General features: G+C 43.5%; 2 protein-coding genes across 3 annotated transcripts in view; both read left to right on the forward strand.

Annotated features, from left to right (window-relative positions):
* LOC119179555 (Aminoadipate-semialdehyde dehydrogenase) overlaps positions 1 to 13,044 on the forward strand; it is a 75,094-nt gene that overhangs the window by 12,008 nt on the left and 50,042 nt on the right. The gene's annotated exons all lie outside the window — the stretch shown is intronic.
* On the forward strand, positions 2,609 to 6,103 carry LOC119179545 (uncharacterized). The gene has a single exon (XM_037430650.2). The coding sequence runs from the start codon at positions 2,735 to 2,737 to the stop codon at positions 5,954 to 5,956; it is 3,222 nt and encodes a 1,073-aa protein (XP_037286547.1). The 5' UTR covers positions 2,609 to 2,734; the 3' UTR covers positions 5,957 to 6,103.

The raw sequence follows: 13,044 nt of genomic DNA on the forward strand, positions 1-13,044 counted from the left end.
GGTTACAGTGCTTGTCTGGTGACCCGAAAGAGTCTGGTTCAAATCAGGCCAAAGTTGCATTTCGGTGGATGAAAAATGCTAGAAGCTCAGGTACTGTGTTGAAAACTGTTGAAAGATAAAGAAGCCCAAGTGTTCGAAATTATCTATAGCTTTCTACTATTTGATCTTTCGTTGCCAAAGCTGCTTTTAGGATGTCAAATACTGCAAGTCAACCACCCTAAAGCAGGATCGCCTTCTATAAGATCTAGCAAGGCAGAATAGCTGTAGTAGAAACTGCAGCCACATGAGAGTTTCATAGGCCGTTTCCAATGCATAATTTCCATGGCATAGGCTTTGTTTTGAAACTGTTTTTGTTGTGTATGTGTGTATATACTACTGGCCCAGTATGAACAACGCCACGCGAGTGTATGCATGGAATGTTGTGCAGTTGTACTGATTATGGCATACACTAAAACCTCATTATTACAAAGTTGCGTCTTACACGAAAATAAGTTTTTTATACCTGAAAATCATTATGAAGGTATATTCTTAACTCTGTTTATTGCAAGACTATTACTCATTCACTTTGTTGTAATTGATATTTCGTTATGTCCAGGTTTTGTTATATGGAGGTCTGAGTATTTTTGTGTTATTGGGAGAGAGCTTCATTGTTTTTATGGTCGTGCAGCGCTCCCCACTTGCTTGCTTTCACAGTTATCATTTTAGAAGCTGAGACACACCAGAGCACAAAACGAGGGTGAGCGTGAAAGTCGGTGGAGGTTTTGGGCACTTGCAGGAACAGCCAAACCCTCCCCTGATTACTTGAAAACATGTTGCGTTTGGCGCAGCTGTGCAACCTGACAGTACGCTTGGCCGCGCACTCCTACCACGGTGTAGCTCATACTGGGAGTGGTCATTCAGTGGTCGCTCCTTAAACGAAATATAAAGGGACCAGGAAAATGTGTTCTGTCTAGCAGGAGTTTCATTTAATGAGAGATGAAGAGAGGTGTAGAATGCAAGTATGAAACCATTCATATTAGAGGCATTTCTGTGCAAACAGCAGATTCATTCAACATATTTCCGTTTATTGAGAGTCTACTGTACATGCTTTCTGTCTATGACTGACAATAGCAGTTTTTAGATTTTCATTATTTTTTGCTTCTTGAAGGGACTGTCTGCTGCTCAGAAAAATGTTTCTGATTGTGGCGCAAATGAAAAGACTCATCACATCGACGGCAACGAGCGTGCTTTCCTGCCAGGAAAAATGACGTATAATTTTAACTTGCTGTTGAAAGTCAATAAAAAGTGACCACTAGCGTCACCGAACAGCAAATGTGGTAAATCTTGACAATCTATTGGTAGGACAAAAAATCCTCGCAGGTAGACCTATTTTGCTTGAAAACAAACACGTTTGACTTGAATTTGTATTTTATGCACTTGAGGCAGCTTTAGGTTGTGCCGGGGACCAATTTTTGCTTTTTTTCTCATGTGCACGGTGGCGCTGCCGGCGATGTCTTCACTTGCCTGCATGTCTGCCTGCAAAAAGTGGAGAAACGTGACTACAGGGTCCTCCGCCACTCATAAGACCAACAAAGAAATGTGTGCATGCCTAAAATGACCACAGAGGTATTTGTTTTATTAATAACTAAACTTGCTGAAGCCTGCAATAATAGGACGCGGTTTCAGTTTTCGGCTTTCACCGGCACCGTCCAGTGTTGTGGGCACTCCTCCCACCAACGAAAAAGGCATAACGGGAACAGACTAATTCTGTTAAAAAGATCTCTACCCACTTTCCAGAGAAACCGCTGCAAGGTTTGACACTTCACATGGTCTGCTTTTTATTGTGACACATAACAGGAGAGCACTGAAGGACGGTAGACAGTCCCCTTAACAATAGAGACAAGTTTTAGGCATTAATGAGCAACCCAGGTTTTCAGGTCTCGGCTTTTCAACGTATCATTCAACTCAAGCACTCCTGTCCCGATTTCAGCCATGCAGGAGTTGGAAACCTTAACTGTGCATCCCTAGTAGCAGTGAGAAATTTTTATCAGCTGCCAACGGCTTTGCCATTCAACATGAAGTAATTGCACTTCTGCTATGATAACTTCGTGTGTATTACAACATTTACTGAAGTCTGGTGCTGAAACTGTACAAAATACACCTGTATGCTGAACTGTTTCAGGTTAGGTGACCTAAATTATGGCAAATTGAATAGCGGTTATCATATCTTCTATTTTTTTTTTGTTAAACTGGGAGGTGCTGAGTGCCCTAGGTAATGCATTTGGCCAAAGCAAAGAAATTGGCAAAGAATTGCTGTCATTCAGCTCTCTTCAACATGCAGGATTTCTGTGCGTGTGGGCAGCAGTTTCCACGACCTACAGGAGCTGGAGGCTGTGGACTTGACGGAACCTACGGGCTGGGTGCACATTGCGACATGTGACGCAGCTGGCCATCCTGTGCGTACCTTCTTTGTGCAAATTGCTGTGCTCTCGAATCACCAGAACGGCCGGGACACCCACCTCCGCCAGATTAAGGTGCACTCGCCTGTGCAGCAAGCGAACGTCAGTGTCGTGCCCAAAGTCAACTTCACCAGTGTCGACTGCCGTGCCTTCAGCTGCATACGCTGACTGTGTAACGAGCCTGCTTTCCCACTGAACAGAAAGGAGTTCATGTCATTTTGCAGTTGACTTTTTCTAAACATTATTAGTTTTTTTTGTCGCTTCATTCAAAACTGTGACACATTTGCTAAAAGAAAATGGCAGAAGATCTTGATTCACTGAAGTGTGTTATCACTTCATTGCTAATTGCTCATAGCAGGCCCATGACGATTTCCGAATTCACAAAGGTCTACAAGTCTGAGGAAGGCCATCCCGTGCCATTTGATAAATTTGGTTGTGCAAATGTTCACCAGTTTCTAAACAAAATTTCTGACGCAGTTACTTTAAAGCATGGCCCTACTGGAGAATATGTAATTCAACCTAAGATAACGCAGGAAGTCAAGCACATTGACCGATTGGTCAAGCAACAAAAGCCAAGCTCTGCAAAATCTAAAGTCAAGCACCCGATGTACAGACCACCGGTGCGAGGGAGGTATGTGCCAAGGGCCCGAGGAGGTGGCAGTTCCTTTGGTGGAAAAGGCCGCGCAATAACAGCCATGGCACCACAGATGCAGTCTGTACCTTCAGTTTCACAAGACATGCTTCCAAGCATTCCAGATTCAAAGAACAGAACTTCACCTGAATCAGTGGCCTCAACAGGCACAGCTCAATACAGGGGTGTGTCAAAGCTCCACCATTCATTACTACAAAATTCCACTGCTTTCAACGGCAATGCATCAAGTTCTCCCACTCATACGAACACAAAAGACCATTTTGAAGTCGATTCACCCAGTCACTCCGCCCGTTTCGTTAAACAGGAACAAGTTCTTATAGAATCTCTGTTTGCTTCTCAAAGTGAAAATTGTAAGGAAGTTTCGAACACTGCTGAGCATGCACACTACAGTGGTGACACCATGAGCCAATTGTTGGGGCTCAACTTAGTTTCTGTAAAGCAAAGTAAACATTATATGCCCTGCAACAGCCTTGTTCAAAAGTGGATAGCGCAGCAGCATGTTACCGGTGGCATGTTTCAACCTGCGTGTACACAGACTTTGCCGGTGCAAGGTACCAGCGCTATTCCTGGTCAGCCTTTTCTGAGGCCTTCACTGTGTCATCCGTTCATGCCTTCACCACAAAAAGCGGATGTTACCTGTAATAGTGAACCAAACGGGCAGGTTGTGTGCAGTATGCTCAATCCTGATGCTGTTGCATACCAACCCACACCTACTGGCGCACAAGCAAGTACTGGCCGAGATGAACGCTCTAGGGGAGCTGTCAGCAGAGAGTTTACTGACAACCAGACACAAGTTGCACCTGAAGTGGTGAACAAAGGAACATCAACAGATGATTTTTGCATTCCAAAAGGTTTTGCAACTTGCTTGAGGAGCATTTTAGATGAGTATCCAACTGGTGTTGACATTAAAGTGCTAATGGGAATGTGTGAGGAAAGAATTGGAAGTAGTGCTTACTTCACGCAGAATAAGCACCCCCTTGAAATGTTGCCAGATATTTTATCTTCAGTCTCTTCGGCATGCGTTATGCCAGACTCGAGAGGTGTGTACAGAGTAATGCTTCCCTGGAAGGAAAAGGAGAGTGGTGTTCCTCCCCTGCCTGATGATATCAGGATTGGATTGCAGTCTATTCTCCTCAATTATCCGAAAGGCCTCCAAGTTTCAGAGCTGCTTGACATCTATGAAAACCAGTTTGGTGAGCATGACCACATCAAAGCTTATGGCCAGTGCACAAGCGGCTTCATTCGTAACATACTGTATGCACTTCCCTTCGCAGCTGTGAAAAACCGTGGTGATGGAGAACACATCGTACAATTAACTGAAGAGGGTCTTCAAAATTCATTGCAGCACGTAGGTCAATCTACTCCTAAAATCGCTGCTGAAGAGTTCTACGCTTATCCCATACAAGAACTGCCCCACTGCTGGACATTTTCTGTTGCTATAGGAGAAGTGTTTTCTCCATCAGACTTTTATTTTTTAATTACAGAAGACGGTGCGATCTCTCAACTAACATACCTAATGAATGAGCTAGACGAGTTCTACAACAGTGCTGCTTCGAATTTTTATTCTGTAAACATCAACGATTTGAAGCCCGGGCTTGTTTGTGCTGCTCTGTACACGACTGATGGACAACCACTCTGGCATAGGGCAGTTGTAAAAAGTGTTCAGGCTTGTGAAGTGTTTGTGTTCTACATTGATTATGGCACAGTAATGCCTGTGAAAGTTTTCGAAATCAGGAGACTGCGATCCGACTTTTTAAAACTTCCTGCACAGGCAATCAAGGCTTCGCTTTCAAGTGTAAAGCCTGATAATGAGCAGGCATGGACTCCTAAAGCTAAGGAGCGCTTCTTGCAGCTAGTGAAAATGGGTGAATGCACCTGCTCTGTTGTGCGCAAAGAGGAGGACATCTGTTTCGTTGAGTTGATAATGTCTGATGGCAAGATGGAGTTCTCTCTTAGTGAGGTCATGGTTTATGAAGAGCTCGCAGTAAGCACAATTGTGACGGAAGCAGTTGCACCAAGAACTGCTATAGAACCGTGGACTTTCTCGAATGGTTACACTGCTGACATCATTGTGTGGAATGGGCAACGCTACATGTCTTCTATGGCTATCTCAAAGGTTTTTGGCTGGAAAGAGGACTTGGTTTCAAAAAAGCTTTCTGATAAGAATGTCCGTGTGAACGGTGCTTTACTGGAAAAAAAGTGTGTCCCAGAACTTCACCTTGAAGTATGTCTGAGCGACAATGTCTTTTATTTTGACAGCATCCAGTTGTATAACTTAGAGAGCGTTCCATTCATTCTCCAAATCTTGCAACATCCATTGGACAATTTGAGATATGAGTTGGAAAGCAAGTTGGTCAGCTTCAATACTCTGTCTGATGGGACTGTGTCTATGGATAAAGCGGACAACTGTGATAAGCGGTGCTCTGGTTATGATGACGACTCACCACTGACTAATGATGCTAGCAGGTCGCAAGACAGTGCTCAATCTTCTGCATTCATGCCGCAAAGTCAGACCAATGTCACTAGCAGCGGAAACTCGCAAGATGCTTTCAGACGTAACCTCGAGACAAAATTGGCAGAATTGAAGCAGAAACGGGCTTCGTTGAGGATGGCATTTTACAAGAACCGAGACTCTGTTGCTCTACCTGAACTGGAGTTTATTGAAAGAAAAGTTGACTCCTTCACAAAGGTGCTGAATGAGCTCGACATCAGCTCTGGTCACCAAGTTGTCACAGAGCCTTCCAATCTGTCAGCATCCAGCTCTTCTAAGAACCCCAACAACACGACAGGAAGTTCTCCTCAAAGTGTTGTAGACAAGTTCCAAAGCAAGCTACTGGAAGCATTGATGACTTCAAAGCAGAAGTGATCGACGTTACAAGTTGTGTGTTGCTTTTATTTATGTGGCAAAGAACTAAAGTTTTTCTTTTTGTTTAGAGTGCCATCTTTAAATTTAGGTGTTCATAAGTCATTGTACAAATCGTGCTGCATTGTTAATAAATTGTTTCAATCTGTACCTTGGCTTCCTCTATATTCGATTTCTTGGAGACTATGGTATGTTAGACTGTGCAGCATGCAAGTATAATGAATATTTCACACTTAGACCCCCATTTGTTGGGATTTCCAATCCAGTCAGTGCCATGGCTGCTGCATAAAAAAAAAAGTGCGGCCTGTAGCCTATTGCCAAAGTGACCTCTCGGGCCTAGTTCTCCCCGCACCAGCGTTTGCCCCACTTTTCTAGTACAGCCAGCTGCTCACAAAAAGAAGCACTTCCACTGACACATTGATATACAGAACAGTGACTCTAATTAGGTCGTAAGTAATGCATTTTATATTTGCACAATAGGTAATATTGAACTTGTTTTCAGAAGTGCCGACTACCCCACATATGTGAGCAGTTTGCCTTGACAGTTCCAGTCTTTTGTAGAGTGGGCCTCTATTCTCTCCACAAAAGCTGCCCGCTTAACTCACCTGAAGCGAAAAGACGTGCTCTATTACGAAAAATTGAGTTAAAAAGAGTCTCTTCATTTGATCTCAATAGGCCTGCCATTTTTTCAACCGTGCTTCTGGATGAGCAACTTTCTTTTTAAATGTGTTCATTGCTTTCCACGACTGACTCGAGAGGTACGCAAGATGTAATGTGGTTTGGCGGCCTAATCTACAGGTAGGCTACGTTCCGTACATGATTCTGAAGTCTACTGTTGAATGAGAGTTTAGTCTCGTCTTTTCTTTTTACAGGGTGCGGGTAATCTTTGTATGTTAGGGCTTTCTCTTCGGCCTTCACAATCAACTGCCCCAACTACTGCGTCAACTGCATTCATACGCCAGTGTTACCTGGGCTGCCTGTTTTTTGCGTGTAGTGTGAATAACTGGCAAACACAGTCGGGACACTGCAGATCGAGGGGGAATTCATGCTACTTCACAGTAGCATCTTTTCTCCCATTCGAGTTGCTCAGTGGCTCGACTGCAGCTTTCTCGATTTTGGGAAGGCTTTCAAAAAAGTATGCCACAAACTACTACTCTTCAAGTTGAGCAAACTAAACCTTGGTTCTATCCTTTATTCCTGGCTTGAATACTTCTGTAAACGCTCCCAGTTTGTAACTGTTAACAGTTTTCTACTTTCTCGCAAAGCCCTGTCTACTCTGGTATGCCTCATGGGTCTGTATTAGGCCCTCTTTTCTTTCTAATTTATATTAATGGCTTACCTAGGTGTATGGTTTCTAACATACACCTATTTGCACATGACTGTGTAATTTTTTGAGAAATGAATGACATCTATGACTCTGGTATTGTACGAAATTGCCTCGCTTCCGTCGCAGAATGGTCTAACTCTTGGCTAATGCAGCTTAATTCATCCAAGTGTTAAGTTTTGCGCACTTCTCGCACATCACGTTTTTTTTCCCGCTACATATTACCTAAATAGCAATATTCTTAAACAAGTCGTGTCGTACCGCTGCCTTGGCATTCATATAACTATTCTTAACTTGGTCACCTTATATCAGTAGCATAATTAACAGTGCTAACAGCATGTTAAGCTACCTTGCCGTAATGCTTTTAAAGCACCCACTTGTTTAGAACTAACATTGTACAAAACGCTTGTTAGTAGCAAACTAGAATATGCATCAGTCACTTGGGACCCGTGTTTGTATAACGGGTAATTAATGCACTTGAGCTTGTACAAAACAATGCTGTCTGCTTCATTTTAACGAGCTACAATCGTACTGCAAGAGTCGTCACCATGAAAAACATTTATTTTACCACCTCTGGCATCTCAATGCCATGTTTCACGCTTATCTTTGTTTCATAAAATTTTTTCCCATTGCCATAATATACATGAAATCATATCTTCTTCATCTTTTGTAACACCCAGGCTAGGTCATTCTCGCAAAGTTCGGGCACCTTCATTTCAGACAAAATTTTGTTCACAGGCCTTCGCTCCCCACACACCAGTAGACTGGAACTACCTTGCTGCATCGACAGCCGGCATCGAGGACAACGCTTGCTTTCGAAGTAACTTGGCTAGCATTGTATACCAAGGCTAGAAAAAAATGTGTTCATTGTTCTGTACTACCCTGTTAATTTGTAAATAGTTACAGCGTTATATCTAAGCATATAAACCATGAAGGTAACGCTTGTATCTCGAATTTCATTTTTTTGTATTTATTTTTATTGACCACTTCCCTCTATACTGCCTTTTTGACTTGAGGGCATCATCTAATTAAAAAAAAACAACTAAGAATACCCATTGTCTCCTGCAGCACTCTCTCTTATAAAGGGTTCTGACTGTATATAGAACTGAATGGTGGCTTGTTGCTGACCATTTAGACCATTTGATCATTCAGGCATAGTTAGTTGCTTAGCCACAGGAAAGTGCTGGAGAAAGTGTGGCTTTGTGGGTCACTTGTTTGTGATTGGGTGGTTGTATCCTAGAATTAAATGTGGCTACTTGGTAAACCATATTGATCCTTTTGGAGTGACATTTGTTGCTGAAAACATTTCTACAGAAACTGGTGCATTTAAAATTTGAGTGATATACTTCTAAAAAGAATAACCAAACACCCTGTTTTTTCTGTCTTTAGTCACCCCTATGTCAGGACTCGTGAACAAACACACACACACACTTATGCACATGCTTGACATTTTTAGTATAAAAAACGCAGAAGCTCGGTGTTTTTGGCAAAGCAGGTGAGTACATATGCGTGCGCACAATTATTGAAGCCTAGTAAGTTTAGTGACAGTAGTGTATAAATTAGGCACAGAAACCTTCCGAAATGTTGCAATTATATATATATATATATATATATATATATATATATATATATATATATATATATATATATATATATATATATATATATATATATATATATATATATATATATATATATATAGCTTTCTATATTATATACTTTCTGTGCCCGCTCGAAAGAGGCGGAGCCTCTGTTCGTGCTCTGTGCCCGCTTGGCATCGTTCCCCCAAGAGATAGCGCCATCAGCCATGGGGAGCGTGGAGACAGTTCGCCGCAGACCCGTGTAGTAGACGCGTGTGTTGACTGCTATGCTCCCGTGATTGAAAAAGCTTTTGCGTGTTTTCGTGATGCCATGGCTTACTGTTGTGTTCTGAAGTGCAACTCGGATACTAAACGTAAGGTACCTGGTATTTCGTTTCATGAGATTTCTTGTGAATCTGAAGTGAGAGCAACCTTGTTGAAAGATATCGCTAGGAAAGACTGGACGCCGAACATAACATCACGTTACTGTGTTGTGTGTAGCCGCCATTTTGTACCCACAGACTATAAAGACGGATGCAAACCGCTGGAACTCAAGAGAGGGGCAGCTCTAAGCATTTCCTCCGACTGCCCGCAGTACATGCAGTCAAAGCCGAATAAACTGCGGGGCGATGCAGCTGTGAGAAAATGAGCGCTTGCTGCTAACAATGCTGATGCACAGCTTTCCGAGAAAGGCACGGCGACAAGCCTGCAGATGAACTCTCCTCAAGTTTTAGCTCTCCAGGTCTCACAGAAGTTTTGTGCTTCGATTGATTTATATGTGGGGTTTAACGTCCCAAAACCACCATATGATTATGAGAGACGTCGTAGTGGAGGGCTCCGGAAATTTGGCCACCTGGGGTTCCTTAATGTGCACCCAAATCTGAGCACACGGGCCTACAGCATTTCCGCCTCCATCGGAAATGCAGCCGTCGCAGCCGGGATTCAATCCCGCGACCTGTGGGTCAGCGGCCGAGTACCTTAGCCACTAGACCACCGTGGCGAGGAGTTTCGTGCTACAGGCTGAGGTGCATGCTGCGAATGCCCCTACTGAACCAATCTCAAAGCTCGAAGCCACCCAAGTAGATGTTCGCAGCAGCATTTCTGTTTTGGAACGCCAGAAATTTCGATGGAAGGAGCATGATTTAAAGGCACAAATACAATAGCTGCGACCAACAGGTTGAGCTGCATGCTACAGGTTGAGATGCATGCTGCGGATGCTCCTACTGAACCAACCTCGAAGCACGAAGCCACCCAAGTAGATGTTTGCAGCAGCATTTCTGTTTTGGAATGCCAGAAGTTTCGATGGAAGGAGCGTGATTTAAAGGCACAAATACAATAGCTGCGACAAACAGTAGACAAGTACAAAGAAGAACTGAAAGAAGATAGTAATTTGACTGCTTTTGTCGAAGTAGTTAAAGCCGCACGAGAAAAGCACGTAGGGGCCTGCATCCTTGTTGACCAGGTGAATACTTTCTCCAAGATCAGACCTGCTTACTCCAGGGTTACAGTTCGTAACTGTGTTGTCCTTAGAAATCTGTCACCAAAGGCCTATGAATTCATAAGAAGGGAAAATTTCTTGAAGCTTCCAAGCAGGACCACGTTAGAGGTTTCCGGGCATGACTACTGGTGAAGTGGGATTTACGAGCCTCGTGAAAGAACGCCTTAAAGCGGAACTGGAAAATCTCGCTGTCCAGCAAGCCAAAGTGTGTTCACTAGTTATGGACAAAATTAGGATATGATAACGCCTTCAATACAACAAGCAGAAAGATGCATTTATAGGAGAGATTGGCTTGGGTAAGGATTGTGCAACATCAACGAAAAGGGAGCCAGTCCTAGCAAATTCATTATTGGGTTTTGTTTTGACAGGACTCTCCATGCGCATTTGAATACCCGTGGGGTATTTTTTTACAAATAACTCCACTGGACAGCAGCTCTTCACGCTGATGAAATATGTGCTAAAAGAAGTGGAGGCAGCTGGATTCATTGTAGTGCGCATTGTGACAGAAAATCACCAAATTAATGTCCTCGCTTTGGAAATGCTTTGCAGTGGAAAACTATAGCATTCTATAGAGCATCCCCAAGATCCTCACCGAAAGCTGTTCATCGCCTTCGATCAGTGTCATCTGATAAAGAATATCAGGTCACAGTTTCTGGCCCGAGATATGGGAAAAAACGGTAACGTTACACCCTCTCATCTGAAAAGCCTGTACAAGATGCAGCACGAGAGCGTAATCAAACCTGTGCGATTCCTGACGAGGAAGCATGCATTTCCATCGAATATTGAAGCAATGAATGTCCACAGAGCTGTTCAAGTTTTCTGTGCTGAAGTTACAGCAGCATTGAAGCAGTTGCAGGAGCAAGCAAGACACACGTCTGACATCACCTTTGAAGCAGGCCCAGCCATAAGTTCATGGAAACAATTCATCGATGGTTCGTCGTGATGGACGTAATCGTGTGCAACACATACACAAGAACATGCCAGACTGCAAGCAGTACGAGTCTGCTTCTGATGAGCGTTGTGTGTGGCTCACGTCATCTTTCCTGGAATACCTTGAGGACCTGAGACGTGACTGCAAACCAAAGCAATTCCTCACTAAGGAAACATATCATGCACTTATGCTGACAACAAGGTGAAATGTTGAATGCACCAGATACTTACTACATGTAGTCTCTTTCAAGTTTGTGCTGATAAGAAAATTCTCTTCTGACCAAATTGAATCCTTTTTTTGGATGGTTGAGAAGGTCAGCAGGCAGTAATGAACAAACTGACATTCGCTCTGTTTTGTCTGGTGTTGAAAAGGCCTTAAAAACTAGTATAATTACTGCTTCAAAGACCAGTAACAGAGTGGATTCATCAAGCCATGGCTCAGATGTGCTGCATAAAGTTGTAAATAAAGAAGTGCAAGCAGGTCAGTTTGCAGTTGAAGCTAGGAATCTTCTTGAAGACCTCCTGAGAAGTCCTGCAAGCTTGCTTCTGACTGTGGACAAAGCAGCACTTGCTATGGTGGGTGGCTTCGTGGCCCGTGTCATACAAGAAAAGATTGCTTGTTACTCCGGCATTTCAGTTGCGACAAAGCCGGCATCCTCAGCCCCTATTGACAGTGTGATTAGGCACCAAGATAGAGGTGGGCTACTGTACGCCTCAAGTGAGCTTGTTTATGTTTTCTATGCTTTAAAGAAGTACACTGAGTTCATCTTGAGCAAGCGCAGAGCAATGCCAAGACCTCTCCAACAAACAGTCAGCAATGCTGTTTGTGCTATGGCAAAAAATGATGTTTTTAACCCTTTGTATCCCAACGTCCACATATGTGGACAAAACACAAGAGCTAAGTGTGTCCATTCTAGCGAGCGCTTTGCCATAAAACTGAGTTCAAATATTGGCGCTGCTTTGATGTTTCATAAAAACACCACCAGATGGCAATAGCTTTCATGGAACGCTGTCAAACAGGCACAGGAACATGGCGTCCTCCACAAGTCGCTCCTCGAGGTAGGTGCCTGCCTTTTTTTTAAAGTTCACCCTTAATTCCTAAGAATTTCTTTGTTATTTGGTCGTATTCTAAAAAATAAAGGGCATATCTTGTTTTTGTGCAAGTTTTGTCGCAATGCGAGCTCCTAAGGTTGTTTTAACGGGCGGTGTTGTGGCGGCGTCCACGTATGTGGACGTCAGGCCTAGAGAGTTCAGCGAAGTGCATGTGAAATTCCTCATGGTAGTAAGGCCCGCGTTGCTGCCGCGCGGCTGTGGACAAACATTTCTCTGTTATGTGGTAAAATACATGTCGTGAAACTTGCGTTTAGACTTTATTTACTTCGTTTCAGACGGGGACTAAGTGACGAAGATATACAGGCCATACTTTTTGAGTGGCCTAGCGGAAGTGAATGTTCCGATATGGACAGCTTGGATGACGAACGCATTGAGGCAGAGCCGTCAAGCAAAGGTCCCATCGACAAGTACATAGAAGACTCGTCAGATGACGAAGACTTGGAAGTGGAACAATCGTCCACAGTAAAAAATAAGGAAAAAAAGATTTGGCATTGGGTGAAGAAAGATGTCCCTGTGAATGAAGGCTTCCCGGAGAGCGAACTTGTCCCGCTGGTTACTCCTGATGAAGCGAAAACGCCACTCCACATGTTCTCGAAGCTCGTCGATGAGGATTTGGTGGAACACCTGACGTTCGAAACAAATCGCT

This window comes from Rhipicephalus microplus, chromosome 2, assembly GCF_043290135.1.
Source record: "Rhipicephalus microplus isolate Deutch F79 chromosome 2, USDA_Rmic, whole genome shotgun sequence".
Lineage (NCBI taxonomy): Eukaryota > Metazoa > Arthropoda > Arachnida > Ixodida > Ixodidae > Rhipicephalus > Rhipicephalus microplus.

Bases quoted from the DNA above. Each gene is read 5' to 3' on its own strand.
- LOC119179545 (XM_037430650.2), top strand. From the start codon at position 2,735: ATGGCAGAAGATCTTGATTCACTGAAGTGTGTTATCACTTCATTGCTA.